Source organism: Pithys albifrons, chromosome 7 (assembly GCF_047495875.1).
Source record: "Pithys albifrons albifrons isolate INPA30051 chromosome 7, PitAlb_v1, whole genome shotgun sequence".
NCBI lineage: Eukaryota > Metazoa > Chordata > Aves > Passeriformes > Thamnophilidae > Pithys > Pithys albifrons.
Genome location: NC_092464.1, coordinates 43,375,563 through 43,400,209, shown reverse-complemented (window position 1 = coordinate 43,400,209; position 24,647 = coordinate 43,375,563). Strand labels below are relative to the sequence as shown.

The window sequence follows — 24,647 nt, the reverse complement described above, 5'->3', positions numbered from 1 at the left end:
AGGAAAGGAACAGACTAGTCATTTAGTACATGTGTATAGAGGGAGCAAGTGCTTTGATGTGTGCAAGTTTGTTTATCAGATTGTTCCACTCACAAAAATATGTATTGGGTTCCTGTAATGTGGTTACAGAAGAACAGTCATTGCACTGCAGCTAAACTGACATGCAAATTATTCTTTCAAAGAAAGACTGTTTACTGAAATTAGTACCCCTTATACTTTTAATTTGTTAATTAGGAAGCCTTTCTGATTTCTATTTAAGATTCTTTAAAATTTTAGTAGTTTATTTTTTATTTCATTGTGCTGTTTGCATTCTAGTTAATCACATTCTTGGAGGTATACTAGGTAACCATGACCTCTTGAAAAATGATTTTGGAGGGAAATGGAGCTTTTTGTAAGGGGTAAATACAGCACACATTTTTATGTGTGTATATGTCAGTGTTGGGCTGCTTTGTTTCAAAGGACAGAATCTGGTGAAAATAGCTGTGTTTTATTCCCATTGTTGTTCTCTAACTTGCTGTCTGGAAAAACAGTTTGACTTGTGACATTGAATCTCCACCCTTCCCCCCGTCTCTGCTTCCTACTGTACTCCAGCTTCCTTGTGTAATCAGGGTTACTTACTGGCTGTCTTGTAATTCCTCAAGTTCCCACCCAGCCGTGCTGGTTATTGACACTTCAAGCATTTATGGTGTCTGCTTTTGCTCTGAGGAGTAAAAAGCAAAAGAATAAGGAATAAGCAATATTTCAAGGAGTTGGGAGATTAAAGCATTTTCTTTGTGGAAATACATGTCAGTGTCAGCTTTACCAAAAAGAATAAAAAACCCAAACCCTGAGCCTTAGAAGTAAAATATAAATTATTTAAAATGCATATAATAGTAGCAAGGTTCCAAATACTGTTATTGAGACTGTACTTTAAAAGTCTGTGAATCAATGAAATAAATAGAACACATCACACAAATGAGTGTGACAGATGATTCTTTTATGCTTCCATTGCTCTGAAATTCCAGTTTGTTTCATGAGTTTACTTTTCACCTTTTAAGCTATTTAGAAATGTTGTCCTTATCTAATCGGAGAATGTTTTGTTTGTTAGTCTTAATCTTGAGTCTTTTAGGTGTAGAGCTGTACTGTAACATATGTATGCTTGGTTTCTTCCAAGGCATTTTTATAAGATGTGTACAGATGTCATGTACTTATAGATGGACCATCTGTTCTGATTTCTTTTGAATATTTGCTTTTCAGAATATTGATCTCCATGCACTGACTGGTTGGATACCTGAAAGAATTGCTATGCACTCTGACAATCAAGCTTTCAATAAAGATAGTACTTTCAGAATGCTTCATCAGAGGTAGACATTTGTTCTTTCCTAAGTAATTAAAATGCTTGCTGTGTAGTGGTTGCATTACCACTGTAAAAGCAGTACAGTCATCACAGATCCTTTGATAGCGTTTTGGTACTGCTACAAACTGTGCTTTATAAAATCCCCAAATGCTTTGTGGAAGGAGGAAAATTGAGGTATTGGTGGCTTTGATAGAACAGAAGTGTAAAATATTGTGGAATTTCATTTCTTTACATATGAAGAAAAAAAATAGTAGTCCTTTTTTTGATGAAAATAGAATACAGAGTCAGAGAAGAGCAGCTTGGAACTAATACACAAGTGTTTAAAAAGTAGAAGGAAGTGCGTTCTGTGTTCTCACATAGCTCCCCAGAACTCGGGCACTGATCTGCTGTCCTTAGTAAGCAGATATAATCCAGTATTTCTAATCATATCACAAACTATGCCCCATCAGTAAGTCTCCTGGAGGAGCAGCAAAAGTCTGTCAAAACTGCAATACTGATTTTCAGAGCTACTGTAACGGTTGGATTTAGTGCTCTTAAAGGTCCAAACAACGTGATTCTCTTATTCTACTTATAGTTAAAGATCTAGTTGCAGTTTATAGATGCCAGCTACCAGGTACTTGGATTTTTTTCACTTAAAGCCTATACTTAATTCTGAAAGAAAAATAGTTCCACCTTTTCACGCTTTTTCAGGAGTGATTTCTGCTGACAAAAAAACCTGTATCCCAGTTTTTATAAAGCAGGGTCATGCTAATGGACAGTCTAAAAACATACTAGTACAATGTCTGGCAAACATTAATTTGCAACTTGCAAGGTTTTAATTAAACTATTTTTCACCTGTTTTTGAACAGATTTCACAAAGGAGATGTCCTTATTACAACAGCAACAGGGGTGATGTCTGAAGAGGAAGGAGAAAAATGGGGCTTAGTTCCAACCCATGCATATGCAGTCTTGGATATAAGAGAATACAAGGTATCAAATAAAACTGAAGGTATTTTCAGATGCTTGTTTGAAAACTCCAGTGGGTTTCTAGGTTCACTCTAGATAGGTGGCTACTGATTTTTTTTTTCTCTAATGACTAATATAGTGTATTTTGTTTTGATCTCCACTAGGAAGTTTCAGAAAACTTAATGATGCTGTCATTTCTTTAGCTGTTGGTCCATAAAAAAAGTACCCTGAATATGTAAAAATTACCCTGACAAGATGAATTGACAGTTTTATTTTGTATTTTTTTAGGGACTTCGATTTCTTCAGTTGAAAAATCCCTGGAGCCACTTACGTTGGAAAGGACGATACAGTGAAAATGACACAAGAAATTGGACCCCAGATTTACAAAAATACTTGAACTTTGATCCAAGAACAGCTCAGAAAATAGACAATGGTAATAAAGTTTGAAAAGTCACTATTTTTTTCCAGTAATATAGATCTTTGTCATATATCCCTGCAGAAAGGTAGAGAGAAATGCTTAAGCACAAGGAGAGTAAAACAAATACTAGAAATTAAATTATCTACAAGTTTAAGAAGTTTTACTGTATCTAAATCTGTCTTTTCAGGTTTGGCTGGAATTTAAGTAATCTGGACTGTTAAATATATTTCAAATTCTTTGACAAGTTCCTCCTTGCTTAAGTGTTGCTATCTGAGTATCTGGGGATGTTCAGTGCAAATAGAACACTCTGACAATAAGCTGCATAAATGCTGCTCTTTAATATGTGAATGAGCTTTTTGTAGGGTTTTTCCCTGTGACATTGGCAAATACTTGCCAACATGCTTACTGTAATCAGTATTTAAATTAGTCTTGCCTGTACTTGGAGGTAATTGGATTCTTTTTCCTTTGCATTGCATTAAAGATTTATTAATTATATACACTGCATTTCAGGTTGTAAGCTTAGATTGAAATCCATCTTTGAGACAGTGGTAGTACTACATCACTTGTTCAGAGAAACCACTTAGAATGATGCCCAGTGTTGCCCATCTTCCCTAGGGAGCAGCAGAGTACCTGGAAAGTCAGTGTGGTCAGGGTGGTGGAAGGGCAGGTTGCCAACAGTTTAGAAATTCTGCAGCAGCTGCATTTTACTTTTTGCTTTCAGAAACCTAGGAAAGGGGAAGGCAGGGCAGAATCACCTAGTGATGTCCCTTTCAGTGCAGCAGATCCTCTCATACCTTCTGCTTAGTGCTTGAGAATGAAAAGCATCTTGACAGCTTCTGAAAGTTCTTGATAATAAGCAGAGACTAACTTGTTTTTTTGTGCTTTAACTTGTTGGAGGGATAAGTTTGAATTTAGAAATTTGGGCAGTGCAGACATTACTACTAAGTTTTGCAGAAATGTTGGCTTATATAAGCTGTATCATTTTCCCAGAAAGAGACTTTTGAAAAACCAATACAATCAAGGTGTCTGCTAAGAAACCAGTAACAGCATTTTCTTTTTAGGCATTTTCTGGATTTCCTGGGATGACCTGTGCCAGTACTATGATGTTATTTACTTGAGTTGGAACCCAAGTCTTTTTAAAGAATCTACATGTATTCACAGGTTTGTCCAAAAGATAAAATTTTTATGTCATAATCTCAGTAAATGTTCTGAATAGGAGTTTGCTTCCTTCCATTCTTCCTGGTTACAGCTGGAAGGCTGAACTCCAATGATGTTCTTTTGATCCTGACGTCACACTTCTAGATTCTCAGCCCAGGCTTTCTTTTTGACTACTTCTGTAACACAGCTTAAGTTCCAGTTATCTTTGGGATGTTGCTGTGGACCTAAGGTTGGGTAACCCTGAGATTAGCTCAGTTGGTTAAAACTTGGTTGCATAATGCCAAGGTCATGGGTTCAATCCCCTATGTGGGCCATTAACTTAAGAGTTGGACTCGATGATCCTTGTGGGTTCCGTCCAACTTTGAATAGTCTGTGATCTCTGTGAACTAGACTCTGACCTCAGTCCAACATCTCTCTAATGAAATAGAAATCAGATTTTTGTACAGTCTATCTCTAAACAGTGACCAGACCATGCTTTACTGACCTCATATTTATTTGGAATTCATTTCTCTGGCTAGTTGCAAGTCAGCTGTGCAGCATGTGTTCATTTTACAGGTGTTCATTGAAGTCAGGGGAGTTTACCAATTCTGGTTTTCACCACCCAGTTGTAATTATCATAAGTAATCTTCCTTGGCTACTGATTTTTCGGAATGTGATACCCATCTGTTAGCAAATATCCATCACATTCAGTTTTTTTGTCTCCCAGTCTGAGGGTAGGTTTGTGTATCCTTGTTGGTTTTGGAAAGCAAGGGTTTCTGTACTCTTCCACTCCACTATACTGCACTTTGCCACTGCTCCCACACCTGTTTCTGCATCTGTTAGCTCTGCACAAACCCCTTCATCCACGGTGTGACTGCTGAGCTCATCTGTAAGGCTCCTTCCATCTTTGTATTCCAGCTATTTGTAAAATACTCCGTGGTGGTGTAGCAAGATGGGGTGATGTGTGTGCTCATGTCAGAGTTCACCTACTGCTCTGTCTGTCCTTGTATTATTGGTGATTCTTGTACCTCTGTGGAGGGAAATGCCGTAGCACAGTGGCGGTTGCCATAATGATGGTGATAATTTGAAGTTTAGTTAATGCAGCCTTCCACACATGCTGTTCAGTTTTCAAAATGTGGGAGGGTCAATGAGACTCAGGAATAGCTGGATACACTTCTGGTTCCAGCATGCCACACTTTGCATTCAGTCACCGGCACCTTCTGTTTTTTCACATTGTGTTTTCACTGTCTAGATAGTTCTCGAGGCACCAGGCAGATTGTACAACAGGGTACCTCAAAGATTTTTAACACTTCCTGCAGGGCACCCTTCCAGACATGAAACAGATCAAATTCAGAACTAAAAATTGCCTCAATAAAAAAAACTGGATGGAAAAATTTGGCTAGCTTTTGAAACTAACCGTAGCTTATGGATGGATTTCTGCAGTTACAGTAGTGTAGGTGTTTTTCATTTAATATTGGTCATTGCAATCATGACTAGAATTGCGTAGCTCAGGCTCCTTGAATGGTTCAGCTTTTTCTGGGCTTCGTGGGGTTGCAGTCAGCAGCCAGGCTGTTTGTATTTAGCATTTTCATCATCACACATATATTGTAGCAAATTCTTTATAAAGCAATGTTCTAAGATGCTGCTTCTCACAAGACTGTGTTGTCTAATCCCTGTCATAGATGCCAGTAGGAAATCAGGCTTTGGTAACTTTGTTACTGGTAACAGCTCGCTCTGTTTCAAAGTGTGAATTACTTCCTTCCTTGTCTAACACTGTGTCTGTATCACTTTCAGTACCTGGGATGCAAAGCAGGGCCCAGTGAAGGATGCCTACAGCCTGGCCAACAACCCTCAGTACAAGCTGGAGGTGCAGTGTCCACAGGGTGGTGCTGCTGTCTGGGTCCTGCTCAGCAGGCACATCACTGACAAGGTGCTGTTCTGCACTACGAATTCTCCCACAGCTTCTCTAGATTGTTCTGTGTAGCTTTCTGTTATTGCTGTATTACTGCTTATGTTTCACCTTCAGGTGTGTATGTATAAAGTTTAAATTCAGCAGGTGCACATACCTAAAATTGAAATAGACTCAGAGTAATGTTTGAGCTAAGGGATTCTATTCCACCATAAAGGTTCCAAAGTAATTCTGAATCCTGGAAGCTGAATAAGTTAAATTACTGGCAGTTTATTTACTTCAGGCATTTTAAAAAGAATTGTATTGGGTATTTCAGTAAATACAAGTATCAGATCACACCGTGTGGTGATCAAAAGGGATGGCAGAATGTGTACTTGTCTCTGATAAGATTAGTTATGTTTCATAGAAGTGCATGACTGCTTGATTTGTGTTTGTTTGCTTTGGGTTTTTTATAGGATGATTTTGCACACAATCGGGAGTTCATTACAATGGTTGTATACAAGACTGATGGCAAAAAGGTTTACTATCCAGGTTAGTGTACCTCAATTGTCAAGAAAATTGTTACAAATAAATGAAGCATTGCAAAGAATTTTGTGGAGGGGAAAGGCATTTTTTGCTTTAGAACTAGATGCCTCACGAAGAAGTCAATCTGAAATAGTCCTTCAGCCCTGTTTGATCACCTTAGCAGTCTGCTGTGAAGGAATAAGCTGAGCTGCACATGTTGGAAGCACACTAAGATCTGCATAGTCCTGCTGACACTTGTTTTGCTGCACCATTTACCTTATTTTTCTGTTTATTCTGCAGTGGCAGTCGTTAATGCTTAGATGGAACAGAAGCTGTGCTTCTGTTTCTCTGAGAGCATAATTATTTCCTATATTTGTGAAATTATTTAAAGGCCTACAGCTACCACTAAATGAAAATAATAAGGTTAATTGTTAATTTGGCTTAGTAAAGTACCTAATCAAGTTCATGAGATACAGGTGAACACTTCAACATATTTCCAATTATTCCATATTTCAGGTATGGAATATTCAAGAAAAATACTTGAATGTCCACATTTTATCAAAATATCACTCTTGGTCATTGTGTCAGATTCTGCTCATTTTGAGAAGGAGGGATTTGGCTTTGGGAGCTTTGCTGTAGCTATGAAAAAGCCACGTGTGCTTTATTTCAGACAGACAGCAGATCTGAAGCACAGGCTGAGACATGCTGGGAAACATTGCACTGTTCACATCTGGTTTTGGTCAGTGAACTCTGCTGAACAATTCCCCTGGAATCTGAGCTGTCTTTCTCCTGAAAGCCTCTGTTGAGACCTGACCAAATCATCACCTGCTCTTGCAAGAGCTGAGTCTGTTAAAGCATCTGCTTCTCCTTACAGCTCAGGACTTGCTTCTGGTTTTCCTAGTGATTGCAGCAGTGCTTATTTTATATGTGTTTCTCACTGAAAACATTCTTAAGTGAGCAAAGCAAAGTATTGTATAGTGGAGGGAAGTGTTCAGTTGTGCTTGAAAGAGACAGTCTTCTAGCAAGATCACTAGCAGGGACTGAATGATTCATATGTTTTTCTTGCTACCCAAACTCTTTCTAAAAAACTTTTAATCTCACGAGCTCAAACTTACCTACAACCTTTTTCCATGGAAATAGATTGGTCAAGCTGCAGTATTATTTTTAACCATCTGTTAAAATAAGATCAGAACAAAGCAGGTTAATCCTTTGGCAGCAAGGCCAAGATTTCCCATTCCTAAGCCTCTTATTGTTTTATATTAATCCCTTCCCCTCTCCCTTGTTGCTTTGTGGAAGAAAACAAAAGGACCTGATCCTGGGCCTATTGAAGTAATTGGCTAGACTTGGCCCTGCTTCACTGAAATTAAAAGAAGTCTGGAAAGAACCAGTTAGAGGCCAAATAACAAATTACATTGTCCAATTGTAAAAACAAACATTAGAGATGTTTGAGTACCACATGTGCAGTGATATTAGGATGCAACTACATCTGTGTAATGATCACAAGGATTTGGAGAGAGGGGGAAAGTGTGTCTGATTTAGTTAAAGGAATTAACATGTTTTGAGTCTTGTTTACCCAGTGGCCAAACATTTTGGCAGCTTGCATTCTGGAACTGTCCAACCAATGGAGAAGAAACAGACACCTCAGAGATTTTTAAGGAGTGCTCAAACATTCCTTATCTTTCTCGTGAGATTTCAACATAATCACAGTAGGTCCTATTTGAGTGGTGACATTGGTGGGACATGGATAAAGCAGTTCTTGCAAGTCTTGGGATTTAAGCTGTACTTTCTAAGTGCAGAATTTGTGTCCTGTCATGTATGATGTACCTCTCCTGAAAAAAGTGTTTGCTCTTAAGATTGTATGTCCTTTTTATGAGTAGGTCTTGAGGTTCTGTTCTTTTGAAAGCACTCAGGTCTGTTCACAGTCTAATCTTAGTAGAAGTTTCCCAGGCTGAGGGATTTTTTGATCAGAAGTGTTCATTCCTTTCTTTTTCAGCTGATCCTGCTCCCTATATCGATGGTATTCGGATCAACAGTCCTCATTATCTGACCAAGATAAAGTTGACCTCTCCAGGGCCCCACACATTTACCTTAGTGGTGTCCCAGTATGAGAAACAAAACACTATCCATTACACCATCAGGGTACGTGCTGTTGGTTTTTTAATGAATGTAAGCAATTAAAGTGTCCTTTATTTTCAAACTTGATTTAAAAATGTACTTCTGGATCAAATTCCTATTTTGGAGAGGGAGGTTATGAAGAAGAACCACTGCATAAAATGTTTGATGATATTCTCTGTTTGTATTTAAGGGTTTAGTAAGGAAATTTCAGTGATGAAATCAGCTGAAAAAACCTCTTATTTCCTAGAATAAAAAAATATGTATACATTGGCTTTCTGTGTATCCAAAATATGCCCATTCTAGATCCCAGTTAAGATCTAAAGGTTTTTGACTTCTCTGACTTCTCTAAGTCTTCGGACATAATGTTTGGATTATTCTCTAACTGCTGAATCATGTGATGATCAATGCTAAGTATCTCTTTTTGTCACTTAACTAAAATAAAATGGAGATTGTTTCCATTTTGCCTTTTTTAAAAAGAAAAACTAAGTAGAACTTAAGTCTTGTTAGTCCAAGCACTGTTCAGGATTTTGAGTTTGATATGGGGTCCTCTGATGGGTAATATCAGATGTGAGCAAGTATCTAAAAGTGTTGTGTAACCAATGCTGTTTTTTTTAATTTGTCATGATTCCATATGAAAAGTGCCAGATGAATGTGTGACCTGCTGTTTCTTCTACAACACAGGTATATTCCTTGTGCAAGTTCACCTTTTCCAAGATTCCTACACCGTACACCATTTCCAAACGGGTAAGGAAACATCACCCTTTATGGGTCACTGGATAATAATTCTAATTTGGCTTTTCTATATTTGAGATGTACAATGTTTTTAAATGTATTTTCATACTACTGCCCCACCTTCACTGCAGAGTGTGTAGTGGCAGCTGTGCCATTGCAGACATGCTCCAAAGCCTTTGTAGAACAGACTGGCCTTTAGAACAACCACCTGTACCCTGGTAAGTGATGACTCTGCAGAGATCAGATTGTGCTAGTAATGCTGCGGAGTAAAAACCCCACAAAAGCATTGACTCCCCTTGGGAGAATCGCATGATTTTCTTGGGAAGATTCCTGGCAAGATGGGACAAAATCAGCAATGTCAAACCAATGCTCCCGTAGCAAGGCTGTGACAAACAGACAGGATGGCAGTATCACAACACTTGCTGTTCCTGAGTTTTGCAAAGACAGCTGTAGGTGTCCCAAAGGTCTGTAACCATTGGGATAAGCACTCCCATTGTCTAACAGGATCAAAGCAATATACGCAAGGTATATAGAAATGCTCCCCAAGAGAACAGCAACAGGGGTAAGAATGAAAAACTTGACTGAAATTAAATCAGAAGCCCAGGCAGTTTTGGGGCCAGCTGCTGTTCACATTTCAGCTGTCAATGTGAGCTCTAGTTACACCTTCAGCTGAAGTATAAATATAGTCAATAGCTCACAGGATAAAGTAACATGCATGTATTTTCATATATTAGCAATTTTACCCCCAAGAAAGAATACCAGCAGCTGTTCACTTTAGCTCTGTACCCACCATGCCTACCCTGGGGAAGCCTTCTGACTATAGTCAGAAGTCTTCTGTTCAAACTGTAACTGCTTCAGGAAGAGAGAACCAAGCAAGTTTGAGCCAGAACAGTCCATTCTCCAGGACACTTGTGCCTGAAGCCAAGGATTGCATTATTTGTGTGATCAGGAACACATGCTGCCTTGCAGCGAGGCTCTTGAGTTCAGAGAGTGTTCCATAGCAGCTGTCATTGCTGGAACAATCCCTTGCAGCCAGCCTGTTCTGGAGAATGGTGAGTGACTACAGATATTCCTGGGAACAGCGAGATGATTCACTTAGTTCTTCCAAACCCCATTGTCCTTTATGGCTTGTAAAAACTGGGCTCACTTTGAGGGAGTTCTTTAAGAGCTCAGGAACACATTAAAGGTACCAACCTATTTGAGGAAGAACATCTGTTTTATGTTGTATTATGTTTCAAAAGAAAATTAAGTATGTGGAAGCCTCCTGTTAATTATTTGAAGATGTCTATTATTCAAAAAAAACCCAACCAAAACCCAAAAAGAAGCAGCATGTACTATCTATCCAAGGCCAGCTCTCTCTTTATGATTAAATACAAAAAACTAGTTGTCTGTATTTAACGTGTCTTTAGTGTTTGCTTTGCAGTGATCACACTTAAAAGCAAACAGAACCAATTCAAACCTTACCAATACAGAAAGTTCTGTTATATGTCCTATGCTCGAGCTGAGCAGTCACCTCTGGAGCTCACCAAGCCCTAGTGTGATTCCTGGAATTAAATGCAAGAGGTGGAAAAGGGCTGGAAAGCTTAACAGCACACAGCAGTTTTAGGTTCCTGAGGAGCAGGATGGTAGGGGGAGAAATCCTGCTTGCTTCCAAATCTACTGTGTTTGAGGTTTTTGGACACTGAATAAGGAAATTAAATCTCACAGAAAAATGTTGTCCCTTGTTGGTTTGACAGAAAGGGGAGGGAAGTAACAGGAGAAATGGATCTCAGCTATAAATCTGTGTGAATGCCTGGCATGTCTTACAAGTCTAACCTTTCAGTTTAATGACTAGCAGGAAGAACTTGGAAACAGATGGCCTGTTTCTCAAAGTCTGAGCAGCATTTTTCCTCTTGTGTGTCTTTGTCCTTGCAGAATCTGTCCTTATGGTTTTCTTGTCACTGCAGTGCTGGTTCTCAGAATGCACAGTGGTGCTGGACAGGGCTGGAGGCTGCAATTTTTAAAAGCAAAGATTATACCACCATTAGTGTTGTAATTCCAGTACTGCTGCTGTTTCTCACTTAGCCCAACAGAGGAGTGTCTGAGCAAGAGCAAAATAACCTGCATAGTCTAATAGGCATGGGATAGATGGGAATATAAATCTGTCGTAGTCAGAAACAGTCACTTGTTACTTATTTAATATAAGCTGAAAAAGTACAGTACCCTTTTAAGGGAGGTAAGGCTTTGATCGAGGTGGGTGGAGGACTGCAGTGAAACTCTCAATACTTAACACAGTCTTTCACTTCACTTTAAAAATTAGGAGAGGTTACTAAACTCAATGACCTCTAAAGTGAGAGGAGCCTCTAGTCTTGTATTACTTATATATACACACAAACAAATCCTTAGGATATATTTCTGTACTTTTGACTTCTTTCAGGTTAATGGACAGTGGAAGGGTCACAGTGCTGGAGGATGTGGAAACTTCAGAGACACCTACAAAAATAACCCCATTTATCAATTCCAGCTAGACAAGAATGGACCGTTGCTAATTGAACTACGGGGACCAAGGTTTGTAAAGCATAACCATTGCATCAACAAAGTGAGACGTTACAGCTAAAGCTTGGGCAGTGCCCTCTGTGGGGCAGGTGAGAAGCTCCCAGAAAATCGAGACCATAAGGTATGGGAGTTGGCTCAGATTTAGTACTATTTGTGTTTGTCTTCATCATCGATAGTGTGTTAAACCTACATGTTTACTATTGAGAGAAATCCCTGATGGAACAAAGAAGATATAAAGGACTTTTCCTTGAAACTATTTACGATCATAATTCCTTTTCTTCTGTAGTAGAGCCAATATGCAGGATACTAAACCCTTACAGGATCTCAGACATCTCTGAAAGTGCATTTACTCTGCCACTAGCAGGCCAGGAGAGGTATTGGATGTCCTATAAAGCAGACCTATGCAGGTCAAATTCCTTTGGCAAAATTAATGATTACCTCCAAATACTAGTATACAGCACTTCTGATCTGCAGCATCTCCTGACCTGCAGCTGTTTATCTTTTGCAAAACTGTGCAGTGGGGCCCACTCAATGGCAGCACTGTTCTAATCATCCTCCCCTCTTGAGGGAACTCCTCTCATTAAATGAGAGCAGAGGTGTGGATCTACAGTTCCATGAGTTGAGCAGTTTGAGTGACAGGGGCAGTGGTGCCTATCACATGCATTAACAGGTAGCAGACAAAGTGTCCCAAGTTATGTTGCAACATGAGAAATTCTGCTGAGATCACTAACAACAAGTCCTCAGACAGTGATCAGATCACACCCCAGGATCTGTGCCATGTGGCACAGGAGTGTGTCTCCACAAGTTTAACTACTTGAAGTCTGCTTAAGTGCAGAGGCAGCCTTCCAGCAGGCATTTTCCCTGTAGTCTAGTTGCAGACCTGAGTTGCGTTTTGTCTCCCTCCAAATTCTACATTCAGGTCATGGTAAGTTTGACTTACCATTTCTGTCACAAATGTGACAAAATTGTTACCTGTGTTTCAGTCATAATGTGAAGTTTTTAATAAATAGCTCTCTTCATGGTAATCCTGATGACCCAAACAAGTGAAGTAAGTCTGTCATGTGACTTGCAGGCAATACAGCGTTGGTTTTGAACTCATCACTGTATCGACAGTAGGAGATTCTGGTTCCTGTGGCTTTCAGAAAAAGAGCAGTGGTGACTACAGGTAATAATACTCAATGAAATCTGTACAGAGGTTTGAAACATACTTCAGATCTTATTTCTAACAGGGAGTTTTCTTTATCACAGGTGTGGATTTTGCTACTTGGAAGTGGAGAACGTAGTTGCTGGAGTTTACAACATCATCCCCACCACATTCCTGCCTCAGCAAGAGGGTCCTTTTTTCTTAGATTTTAACAGTACTACACCTCTTAAGGTGTCCCAGCTGCAGTGAGGAGACAGATCTGTGCAGTACTGTTTAAGGAGATGGTTTTGATCTGCCCTACAGCCTGAGAGCAGGTGAATAACCCTTACCACACATATGCACAAAAGAAAATGACATTCTAAATTATAGCCAAAAGCATGGAATCACTGATTGCCACTAATTGTGATAGTTAGCTGTGGGGGTACTGGAGAGAGCACTGTTCAACAGGCTTGGGAATAGGCTAAAATGCATATATTCAGATGAACTGGCAGAACTCAATTTATTGCAATTTTTCCACGCTCTGAATCAAAGTCTAGTGAGTTAGGAGAAAAACTAATATTGAAATTCCCTTCTCCCAAAATACAGAGTATATGGGTTAAAGATTTTATTCTTAAAAGTAAACATATAAGAAAAAGTATTCTTGTGTTACTCTGCTTATTCAGTCTCAGGACCAAATAGCTTTTACTACATATTTGTGCTGCTATCTTGAATGTTTTCAGCATTGAACTGGTTCTTACATCTAAATGTAAATTTACTGTTGCTGAGCATGGAGTATTCCATGTGCCAACTTACCTGCAATACGTATATAGGACTACAGGAAAAGAAAGACTGAGCTATTTCTAAGAGCAAAGCAATGTCTTCACTCATGTTACATGTACTTTGAGAGCTGTTACTTCATATCTGTATGACTTTAGTACTTGAGCAGGTGGGAAAGGTTTTCATCTAAAAATCCGCTGTAAGAATCACTGTATCTACTGAAGTAGTCTCAGTTGCTGGTGAGGAAATGGGAAACTGCCCACCATCACAAAGCCAGGAAAGAAATGGTTTGTTTTCATTATTTTTTAAGTATTCACCCTATAGGGAAGGATTATTTAAACCACAGCTGCAAGGAATGCACTTGCTGATTTCATTATACCAGAGGTCTTTGGAAAGACTTTTTTTCCTTGCTTGAAACAGTGGATGAATTGAGCACTTGGCCACTGTCATCAACAGAAGCAGGGTCAGAGTTCTTAAGAAAATAGTGAAGTGGGATTAATGTAGAAAAAGATTTTTTTTAGAAGCCTCCAAATACACGCTTTTCTTCTAGCTATGTATGCATTGTATATGAAGAGGATTCAAGATAACAAAGGTTTTAATTTAATACCAACAGATCCTGAAATGCATTAACTTTTGTCTCTTTTACAAAATTTACAATATTTGACAGCTGGGGGGAGAGGGTGTTTTTAAAAAGCCACAGGAATTTTGCAGCCATTCCCATAGGTTTGGCAGTTTTCCAAGCAAAAAAGGTAGCATTTTAATCATGCTTTAGAGCACAGGTGACACTTGGCCATTGGGAAACTGAGCACATGTCCTACAGGAGCACCAGAAATATCTGTGGGCTAAAATTATTCCCACAGAAGTCTGCTATTAGTCCTCTCCAGAAAGTGCAAGATTGTTCTGTTTTAATTTCCTTCATCAGACAGCTGCTTAACAAGTGTCTAGTGTTGAAAGGGCACTGATAGCTCATGCCTTTGAAAACATGTGCCCTGCTGACTGCAACTCTCTCAATGACCATCTGGGATAGGAAATTCATGACAAGTTTGTCACAGTGTGACTTACCTTATCTTGCAGGGAAGTTTCTGATGATTATTGCAATAAATCAATAGAGGGAACAGCATTGGGCAGAAGCTGAGAAAAAAACAGATTAAGTTCATTGTATTTATCCCTTGGTTTCTGGAGTAGGTGCCAAGGACTGCTTCATCCCTACAAAATTAAGATTTCATTCTGCTTACATTTCTCCTACAGATTGCTGTTAAGTTTTTAGCCCAGGCCAAACCAGAGTGGCACTGGAGTCCTGCATGTATCTTACCAACTCTGACGTTAGAGGGAGATAGGAATTCTCAACTGAGTATCTTTTTGGCAGTACAAAATGCAGATGCCAGAACTGCCAGCATTCAGTACCAAGTTCTTGCACATTCTCTGCTGTTTGAGATCAAGCTGGTAGACTTGCCTACAGTAAAATCTGTTGTTGTTCTTCAGTCATTGGTTTCTGCTCAGCAGGAAGGAGTTTTTTCTTTTCCCCTGAGCACAAGGTAGTGCCAAACTATTGCTGCATGAAACGAGCATAAGGCTCATACTGTGCTGAACTAAAACCAAGAGAGGTACTTGCTTTCTTAATGCCAGACAAAGGCGTTAAGGACAAAGATCCTGACCCAACCAGGATGTGCTAATAACATATACAGAACAGTCAGTGGATTGGGCTCATCTCCATTAATGCACAGGATTTTCAGATTAGTGTTAGTCTTATTTATATAATACAAATCCTATTTAAATATTGCACCTGCATAGGCTACTGGAATGCCATCACTGTGCGTTTCCTTTAGATATAGGACAGAACACTCAGGTGGACTATTTAAGAGGAACTACAAAGTATTCTTGTAAATTCCAGTCTACAGATTTCTGGCTGTGACAAATTGATTTTGCAACAAAGTTTTCTTGTCCTTTTTTCTTAGGAAAAAATGTTGGTGTAAGCATTTTTGGTTTACTTTAATATTTTCTGTCAAATACATACGTTTGTATTTTCTCCACAAATAAATCTGGAAAAATTACTGGCAAGTGAACTGATCCTTAGATTTTAACACAACCTCAGGCCACTGTCTAAGTTAAGGTTTCCTTTCCCCTAGACTGTTTAGCACTTTTTGATCCATATGACAGAGCACATGAGATGCTGGGTTATGCAGCAGGACTTCTAGAAAGGTATAAGCCCCATGTGTCCAAAAATTAAAATAACTGCACAACAAAGGTACATTGGACATGTTATTTTAATTCCCAGTTCGAGAGTCATGCACCTCTCAATCCTTAAGTCTTCTCTGCCTCTAAACATGCAATTCAAGCTTTTGAACATTAAAATACACGGCCTCAACAAGCATTCTGCCCTGCTAAGTTGTTTGGCACACAGATACAGTTCTGAACTCCTGCCCAGAGCCACAGGCAAGGGGGTAACTGGTGAAATGGAGGCCAGTGGCCGTAAGGGGCTGATTCATTAAGGGAAGACTGCTAGAAAGAAATGAATTCTCTGTCAGCAGTGCAGAGGGATAACTGGAGAAAGCCTCTTCAGAAATTGTGATATTCTCTTTACTTACACACTGCAAAAAGCCTTTTCTGTGTATTCTTTTAAAAAGCCTACCTTAAAGCTCCATGCAAGACCCCATAATGCTGCTATTTATAGCTCAGGTTGAGACACCAATCTGGGTTTTTTTTTTCAGGAAGACAAAGGTTAGCCCTTGGTTAACTCTTTATTCTCAAAGACTCAGTGAGAGGTAGTACCATGGATGAATGGTATCAACAGCTTCTATCCCATCCACCCTGGGAGCCCGAGTTCAGTCCCAGTCTCCAGCTGCAAGCTTTGTGTAACTTTGTACAGTAATTATTCATTTAGCCACATACTCTGTGGTGTTTGGACAGCCAGCTATTCAGAATTAAATTTGTGTACACATAGAGGATTTCCTCACTTCATCAAAAAGGACATTTAAATTGTTTGATAATACCAAAGAGAAGTAGAATTCCTGAGTTAACATTTGCTTTATACACTCTCATGTCAGGGCAGCTGAAGTGATCACATATACTTTGATACAGCAGAGACTTATTTTTATACCCATGGAGGCAGCTACCATCATGTTCCACTTCAGAATCCATAAAGAGCTCTAACAGAAAAGTAACTGGAGAAAGCTTGTTCACTTGCTTGTAATCCACAGCAATGTCTGTCCCTTTAAGTCTGTCATATTTATAATTATGGCTTTTATGAAGTTTAAAATAAAGTTAGTTTTCCATTAATTTATTGGACACACAGTTGTGCCTGTTTGCTTGTGCATTTGAAGGGTGACTTACCTACCAGGTCCGGGGTCACCAAAGGAAGGAGCCTGCAGTGTGGTCTCTCAACAGATCCCATGGAAGCACAGTGGAGAAGGAAGGGCACTCCTGGACTTCTGCTGGGAGCTGAACCCAATCAGGACAGAGCAAGGCAATGCACACACAACTATTTTTATATCCTGATGAACAAAACATTAATTCATGGCATAAGTGCAGAGAGTTTGGGTTTTCATCAGAACTGGCAAGATCAGAGGAAATCTGATAGCAAGAGGTTAAAAAAACACCCAAACAAAAAAGAAAAAAAAATCACCACCAAAACCTCATCCAAACAACCCAGGAAAATGTAACTGGTGTTGATGGGGAGGTCTGCAAAAGCAAGATTCAACCACAAATACCTCTGCAAGTTTTCCTAAGTGAATGCAGCACAGACAATAGCTTAACTATGAAAGCTTAAGTAAAAACATTTAATACCATGCAGCACTTCTGTACTGCTTTTTATTTCATATTTAATACTATTTACCCCAACTTTTCCCCAAGTAATGGTCACATCAGAAGCTGGATCCAGAGACGTCTTTCCTAAGCATTTTTTGGGCCTGGGAACTGCTTGCAATGGAAGATTTCAGCCTTCAGGTCTATGGAAGATGTACACATATAAATGTTTAAAGCTATTACAGCTAAACACCTATAATGTGTTGAATCTATTTTTTAGGAAAACGGGATTCTTTACCTCCAATTCTGCACAACCTTACGGCCAATTTCAGCAGCATTAGGTACACAAAGGTATCATGTAACAGAACACCACCCTCCTGCACACTAAGGGATTTTGGAAAACCGACTAAAACTCTGGTCTTGTGGCACAGTCCACAATAAAAAGTGAATCACATATGCAGGGACCTGGGAAGCTGGAGGGAGGCAACAGTTGCCCATGTACTGCAATGGATTATAACACCAGAGTGACCAGCCTGCAGTCTTCAGCTGGAAGTGGGTAGCTGGAGACTAAACTTGCTGCAGGACAAGATTCTGTTCCTAGAGCTTGAGATAAACTTCACTTGCACAGACTCAAAATGTGGAAAACAAAAATGTTTACTGTAGTGTGAAGAATTTTACATTAACTTTGAGAATAGTACACAAGCTGTGGCAGGGATGAAATACAACAGGACTGCAAAAACATAGAATAGAAAATACTTTGGGCAATACTAAAATTCCCATCAAATTAACAATATAAACTGACATTTTAGGTAAAATGGTGCTTTCAGAAATGCTTAGTCACCAAAACTGAAGAGTCCTAGGATTTTTACTACCACTTAATTAGCATAATTATCAGACACTACTACTGCCTAACAGCTGCTGGCAAAACATGCCCCGTGCCCTTTCTAGTTTTATTGAACACTTTCTCTAGGGCATACTAAAATCCCAAGTCCCTTTACAGTTATAAACCCACACACAGTACAACCTACAGAGAAGCTTAAGAACACATTGTCAATCTACACTGGCAATTCCTTTTCTTCATGCATATTTCAAGGTCAAATCCCTTATCATAGCTGTCTGGAAAACATCTATGACTCCCATTTTTGAGGGAAAGAAAAAAAAACCAAACACTTAAAGTGCTGAAAAATAATACTTCACTTCTCAGGGAAGGGGAAGGGCAAGGGGCCAATCAACTCTTTTTGGTCACTGGAATCATCCACAGAGTCCAAGCCAGACTTGGGAAGGTGTCTAGAAAGGGCCTACCACTACTGAGCATTACCATCCCCTTCCTGTCATCTGTCAGTTTTATAAGCTTTTATAGGCATGACTCATTTTATCCTTTCTGTGAGCACCAAGGGAAGAGTGAAGGCTTTCAGACCCCACACATGCAACAGCTTTCCTGTATACAAAATCTTTCTACAGTTTCAGCATAATACAGACAAATACAGATGTTTAAAGAATATGCCACTCGTACTCAAGAGATCAGCTGTATCTAAAGAGCATTTCATTCTACAAAACCGAAGCCAAACCGCTCTCTGCAAATGTCTGGCTTGAATTTCAGACCCCCGACTGGCATGAATTTACACGGGAACATTACTAGTTATTGCTTCAGCCAGGCTGCTACAAAACAATTTACAAAGTCTGTGAAATATGAGCACAGCTTAAACATTTGATAACTCGTCTGGCCTACAAAGGGTGTACTGAATAAAAACTCCAGCCCTCCACATCAATTAAACTTCATAGTGCATTTTTAAATTCTCAGAGTAAACACTTAAGATTTGGCATATATTATTGGCACAACGTTCTTCAAACACTTAGAAGTTCATGTATAAATATTTAGACTCCCATTAATCAGGACAGGGCACAAGAAGGACTCAGCCAATCTGGGCAGCTTTCCTGCCCGCGCATATTCCCTCTTTGATTTTCATGCACTGAAGGGAGAGCTGCTTCATTCGGTTATCCAAAGCCATCCCTTCAGTGGAGCTGCTCCTGGTGCTGCTCCTATTCTTGTTCGCTCTGTCGCTTGTCTTGTTCTCAGCCCCTTCTGCCCTATCCCCTGCAAAGAAAGGATTAAACTGGATGTTAAACTTGGATTTCATTCTGCAAGGTAAGCATCAAGCAGGTGCCTCTGCAGCTTCCTTTGCCAAAGCATGCAAAAATTACAGGACCAGGAGCAAAATGCTTTAACAAAACCAAAGTTGTTGCTTCTGCACTGCATCAGCAAATTAATGAACACAGCCTTAGTTTGGAGCACACAAGAGCGGTGGTAATCCTCCAGTCTGAATTAGTCAGCCAGTGCTGGCAGAGCCTGCAAGAGGTTCCTTTTGGAACATTAAGTTTTGTGGGGGCTTTTTTGTTGTTTTGGGGTTTTTTTCCCTTGGAAAGCAAGATTTTCAGCAAGCAGGACACTAATTTAAAACAATAAATAAACTCAAATTTCCCTTCAAATAAATGTACCATCAGAAAACCACTGAACACTTATTTTGTGAGAAACCTCAGACCCATCCCTCCACTGAGAAGGAACTGGGAAACATTTCCAGCCAGGAGAACAATAATTAAAACATTTTAGATGTCACTGTTAACTTTAAGACACGGGGTCTCCAAGAACTCCCTTCCCCAAGGTTGCCATACACGTAGGGGAGTTGAGATGGTTTGCCTGCTCCCTTTATAAAGCTGAGAAACATTGGCCCAGGGTGCATCCAGCCACGCGTACCTCGTTCAGCTTCGCACTCGGGGGAGGACGCCCCGCTGCATTCACTTCGGGGGCCAAGGACAGGAAAGATCATCCCGAACTCAGAGAGGGACACAGGGCTGGGCAGGTCCAGGCTTGCAGGTCGTGTCGCTGGAGGAAACTGGGTGGGCACCTCAGAGGGACTCGTAGGACCAGAGCTGAAGCTGGACACTGACTGAGTTTCCGAATCTTCTTCGGATACAAAGCTGCTGCCATTATCATCTTCAAACACTTCTGAAGCCACTGCAATGTTCAAAGAATATTCCACTTAGTAATCCTACCCCTGCTCCTCCACTGCAAAGGCAGTTTCTCAGGTTTGCATCTTCAGACATCCTGCCAACCCATGGGCTGCCTCCTCTCACCTGTTCCCTGTGCAAAGCCCTCACCTGGTTCTGCTCTGAGGAACAGCACACCTGCCAGCCCAGGCTTACAAGACCAGCTTTACAGTAGCTGCTGCTCCTCATGCCAAGAAGCTCCTGGATTTTTACTGGCCCTGCTGCCCCCTGCCCAGCTGGTCTTGTTTACTCATGGTTTTCAGCACACAACTCAGGCCAGGGCCTAATCCTCTGTGTCTGCCTCACCCAGCATCATCTTGATCCTAGCACAGACTTCTGGTTATTTAAGGCACTAATTAGAAAGATACAGCTCCCAGGGCAGATTGCTTCCACCTTATCTTCACATACTTGCAGTTAAAATCCAGCACAAACTCCCAAGATCTCTTTTTGAATGAGGATCACCAAGCAACACCAAATTAAAAAAATGCCCCCCACACATATATTCTTGTTCCTCTTCGTATTTGCTCAAATCTAAATTCTAATTAAAGAAAACCAGCTCTGAACTGTCTGGCTAGATTAAGCTGCGGGTCTTTATTAGCAGCCAGAGGAGAAACCGTTAAAGGCAACACGGGGATGTAGATTTTGCTGAAATTCAACCTACTTCAGACATGGCTCACTGTAGGATGGGGACCTACAAGCCAAAGACTTCTGCAGACAAGTAGTCCCACTGGGATTAGAAGGTTCTTTATGTGCATCGGCCTCTGCACAACAGAAATGTGTGCTGGAATCACACTGGCCTGAAGATGTCCCACAGACAGCAAGACACGTGACCTGAGGTTATCTTCAATTCTGCCTCCCTCCGATTCAATTCCCACCACTGCCAGTGAGGCTCAGAAGCTCTTCGGAGGAGCAGCAGGAGTAAAGCAGGAGCATTAACAAAATGGCTCAAAGGAGAAGTTTCAAAGGAGTATGTCAGCCTGGCAGCCCAGGGCTCACAGGCACCACTGGGACACAGAAGTGCCGACAGAGGCAGCCACCAACATGGTTATTGCAAAGATGTTCAGCCTCTTTCTGCTGGATTTGCAGATGGCAGAACTTTTACTTACACATTTGCAGAACTGACCTAAAAGGCTTCAAACATAAAATGGATAACAGCATTATCCACCTTTCTGAGCCCCCTCTAGGGCACTTCGTGCTCAGAGGCAGTTTTTCTTGTGGTCTGCATTTTGTGATTTACTTTTAATGATGTCAAATACAAGACTGCAGAGAGGCATTCTCATTTGCTGCATTTTATCAATATATGGAGAGCAATACAGATAACTTTGCAGGGGGTGAAAGCAAAAAAAGGTTGAGCAAAAAGCAAGTTTCCAATTACAGAGTCCTCTACTTGCCAAGAAGCACTGACATCAGCCAGTTCTACAAGCAGCAGAACTTAAACTGTAGCTTACTTTCCACCATCTAAACTTACTGTAAAATACAGGAGCATCTGCAAGGGCCAAGAACCTTTTGCTAATGACAAGGTATTTTATTCAGCTCCAGCAGACAGAAATCAAGACACAAAAGGACCTTGGTGGAAACCTCTGTACACATTACAATGACAGTTTGACTCATCCAGTCTATTTTGGCAGGCTGCTAGTTCTGCCCTGTTGTAACCCAGTTGTGGTGGCACTAGACACAACCTGAAGTCCTTCCTCCTACACCAGACCATGCTATCAGTCCTTACCTGTAGCCTCAGCAGTTGCCAGGAGAGCCAGCAACTGGTTGTTTTGATAATTTTCTGGCTCTTTCTGCCCCTGTATCTCAGGCCCCTGAACTCCAGCACAAGAAAACCTTAACTAGGTTAAGCTAAGCCTTTCAGGAGGCCTTCTGCAGGAGGAGGGAGGACTCGGGGGTATCCAAAGAGGGAACTGCTGCCTAACTCAGAAAGGCTCAACCTCGGGAATTCAGGGTGGCAGAAGATAAGCAGCCACATTGAAACCCCACTGCATCAGCTGGCCCAGACACCACACTTGCTTCCTGCAGCAACTCAGGTCCCAGCTGCACCGTACTGAGTTGAGAGCTCCAATACAGCATGCAAAACTACCAGTGCAGAGATGGAATGCCAGTCCAGGGCCATCTCCCAGCTCCCAGGGCATAGCCAGGATGTACCACAGACTTACAGGACCTCAGTGCTAATAGGCACCAGCCTCTATGTGCAAACTGCATGTTCAGCCTTCAGGCACCAAGCTGTGCAACTATGAACTCCTGCAATCCTGACAGACTTTTTCCTGCAAAAATGGAGCTGAAATACAAATTAAATTGGAATTTGTGGGATTGGGCAGCAAAAAAAGACTTTCTGCATCAGGAAGGGGAAAAAGTGTCCAAGAGGGAGGCAAAAGTAGGCCACATACAATGTCCACTTTTACCCAGAGCCAGGACAAATGCAAACTCTCCATACAAAAGACTATGCAACACAAGGTCCCCATGTACCACCAGAAAGCTTGCCTGGACCTTGTTTGGAGGTTGCTGCTGGCACCCATTTCAGACAGAGCCCCTCAGCACACTGCATCAGCATATTGCTGCTTCTTCACTTCCCTTGTTTGCAGCACACATGCCCTGCTGAAATCACATCTTGGCAAAAGATTCTGCACTGGGAAGGAGCTTATATCCTTACATGCCTCTGTGCGAGCATCACACCTTTCTGTAGTGCTGCAGCTGCAACTTTAGCTCCTCTGCCACAGACCCAGCACTGGCAGACAGGCACTTGATCCAAAAGGTCTGTTCCCAAACAGCACTGCCACCTCAGCAACCTGCTGTATGACCTGCAGCAGCCTGTGACTGCCCCAGGCAAGTCACCAACGGCAGCATCACTGCCTTAAAATTAGATGCATGCTCTGAAGTGCATTCATTTTGCTCCTTTCATACAGCACTGTACAAAAACAGCAGCTGATGCACTTCAACTCCTAACCCTTCCCCTTGAAAACTGGCTGGAAAATAATGCAATCAATGCCTGTAATAACAAGAAGCGTAACAACTTAGCCACAGTCCCACAACAGCCAGCAAATTTCAAAACTGCAGAATACACAGAACAACCTTAATCTCAGCATTTCCTACCATGCCCCTGGGATATTCCCAAGCGTGCTCTGTACTCACTGGAGACAGTGTCCGACTCCAGTTTACTTGCTGACAGGTCTTCGACGGAGGTATTGCTCCCTTCAGCACCCACACCACATCCTCTGGGCCCCATCGCAGTGGACCTTCTCCTCTCATGAATCTCATCTGAGATCATCTCCAGATTTTTCAAGGCAGTCTTATATTCTCCCTTTGCCAGGGCCAGTTTTGCCTGCAGGTCATCCACTGTTTTCTTCAGTTGCTAACAAGGAAGACAGGTATTAGATGGACTTTGACTAGAAATGACACACAGCACACAGTTCCCCATCATGTGCCCAGGTGACTTGGTTCTACACAGACAAGCTGGCACAAACCAGGGCTAGTTACCATCTAGGGGACTGGGAGGGTTTGGAATTCAAAAGCATCCTAGCACAAGCAGTGACATTGTGAAGGAGACAACAGCAGGGCAAACCGCAGGAGCCAGGGTCTGGGACTGCCTCTGGAGTGTAGTAATGGCCCCTGGCTAAGCACAGAGCAGAGTCCCCCCCACGCTGCTAACATGCAGGATCTCTCATTTGCAGGAATCAGCTCTCAACAAAATGTCACGGCTTGTGCTAGAACCGCCCCTAAGGTTTACTGGCAGCCCTGTCTGCAGAGCAGAGCAAGGCTGGGGGTCACCCCTGAGGGGGCTAAGCCTCACTCTCCACTGAGCACCAAACCCATCCCTTCTGGTCACTAAACCTTCAGACCAGAAAGCAGCAAGGCTCAAACCCTGACAGCTGTAATACAGCAGTTTCTGTGTCCCCAGGCACAAACACCACTCTACAGCAAGGCCAAAAGTGTTGTACCCTCTGTCTCGCAAAGGGAGAACAATGCTTGTGTGTGTCTGTGGCTGTCTCAATACTTTATATTGTACATTAAAAGCAATCTGTGCTCTCTTTTGTATTACATTTTACACAATCACCTTGCTTCAGAAGGGCATTGAGCTACTGCCACAGAGAAGCAACAGGCCCCCTGACAGTGAGCCTTTACCCATGGGGAAAAGGGGATTTCTCAAAAGATGCTTCTAGCCAGAAGTGATGATTGGGCTGGCAGCCAGCCCAGGACAGGCAAAGGTTCAGCTCCATGCAGCAACAGCTGCTGACCACAGCTACACAGGCAGGCAAGAGGGGAGCAGAGGGCACCCAAGCCTGGAAACTGGCAAGGAAAAGGTGCACGCCAGAGTCTCTGAGGCTTACAA

General features: G+C 41.3%; 2 protein-coding genes and 1 long non-coding RNA gene across 5 annotated transcripts in view; 1 reads left to right on the top strand and 2 right to left on the bottom strand.

Moving 5' to 3' along the window:
- Positions 1-16,818, top strand: part of CAPN7 (calpain 7) — a 31,151-nt gene extending 14,333 nt beyond the window's left edge. For 2 of the 3 annotated variants that reach the window (XM_071561198.1, XM_071561199.1), the window contains 11 exons: positions 1,237-1,343; positions 2,185-2,305; positions 2,570-2,714; positions 3,761-3,860; positions 5,631-5,766; positions 6,201-6,276; positions 8,243-8,388; positions 9,046-9,108; positions 11,513-11,643; positions 12,704-12,796; positions 12,880-16,818. In XM_071561198.1, coding sequence (XP_071417299.1) covers positions 1,237-1,343; positions 2,185-2,305; positions 2,570-2,714; positions 3,761-3,860; positions 5,631-5,766; positions 6,201-6,276; positions 8,243-8,388; positions 9,046-9,108; positions 11,513-11,643; positions 12,704-12,796; positions 12,880-13,024 — 1,263 coding nt within the window. In that variant the 3' untranslated portion in view covers positions 13,025-16,818. The remainder of the gene's footprint in view (positions 1-1,236; positions 1,344-2,184; positions 2,306-2,569; positions 2,715-3,760; positions 3,861-5,630; positions 5,767-6,200; positions 6,277-8,242; positions 8,389-9,045; positions 9,109-11,512; positions 11,644-12,703; positions 12,797-12,879) is intronic. The other variant, XM_071561200.1, reaches the window with a different exon arrangement.
- Positions 92-12,791, bottom strand: LOC139674617 (uncharacterized). Its single transcript, XR_011698330.1, has 4 exons — positions 12,604-12,791; positions 10,912-11,086; positions 7,365-7,421; positions 92-700 (listed from the first exon to the last, which is right to left on the bottom strand). It is a non-coding gene; the product is annotated as an uncharacterized lncRNA (long non-coding RNA).
- Positions 16,819-17,908: 1,090 nt separating the features above from the next.
- SH3BP5 (SH3 domain binding protein 5) overlaps positions 17,909-24,647 on the bottom strand; it is a 51,766-nt gene continuing 45,027 nt past the window's right edge. Inside the window, exons 7-9 of the mRNA XM_071561201.1 lie at positions 23,450-23,669; positions 20,025-20,285; positions 17,909-19,367 (exon numbers count right to left, since the gene is read on the bottom strand). Coding sequence (XP_071417302.1) covers positions 19,186-19,367; positions 20,025-20,285; positions 23,450-23,669 — 663 coding nt within the window. The 3' untranslated portion in view covers positions 17,909-19,185. The remainder of the gene's footprint in view (positions 19,368-20,024; positions 20,286-23,449; positions 23,670-24,647) is intronic.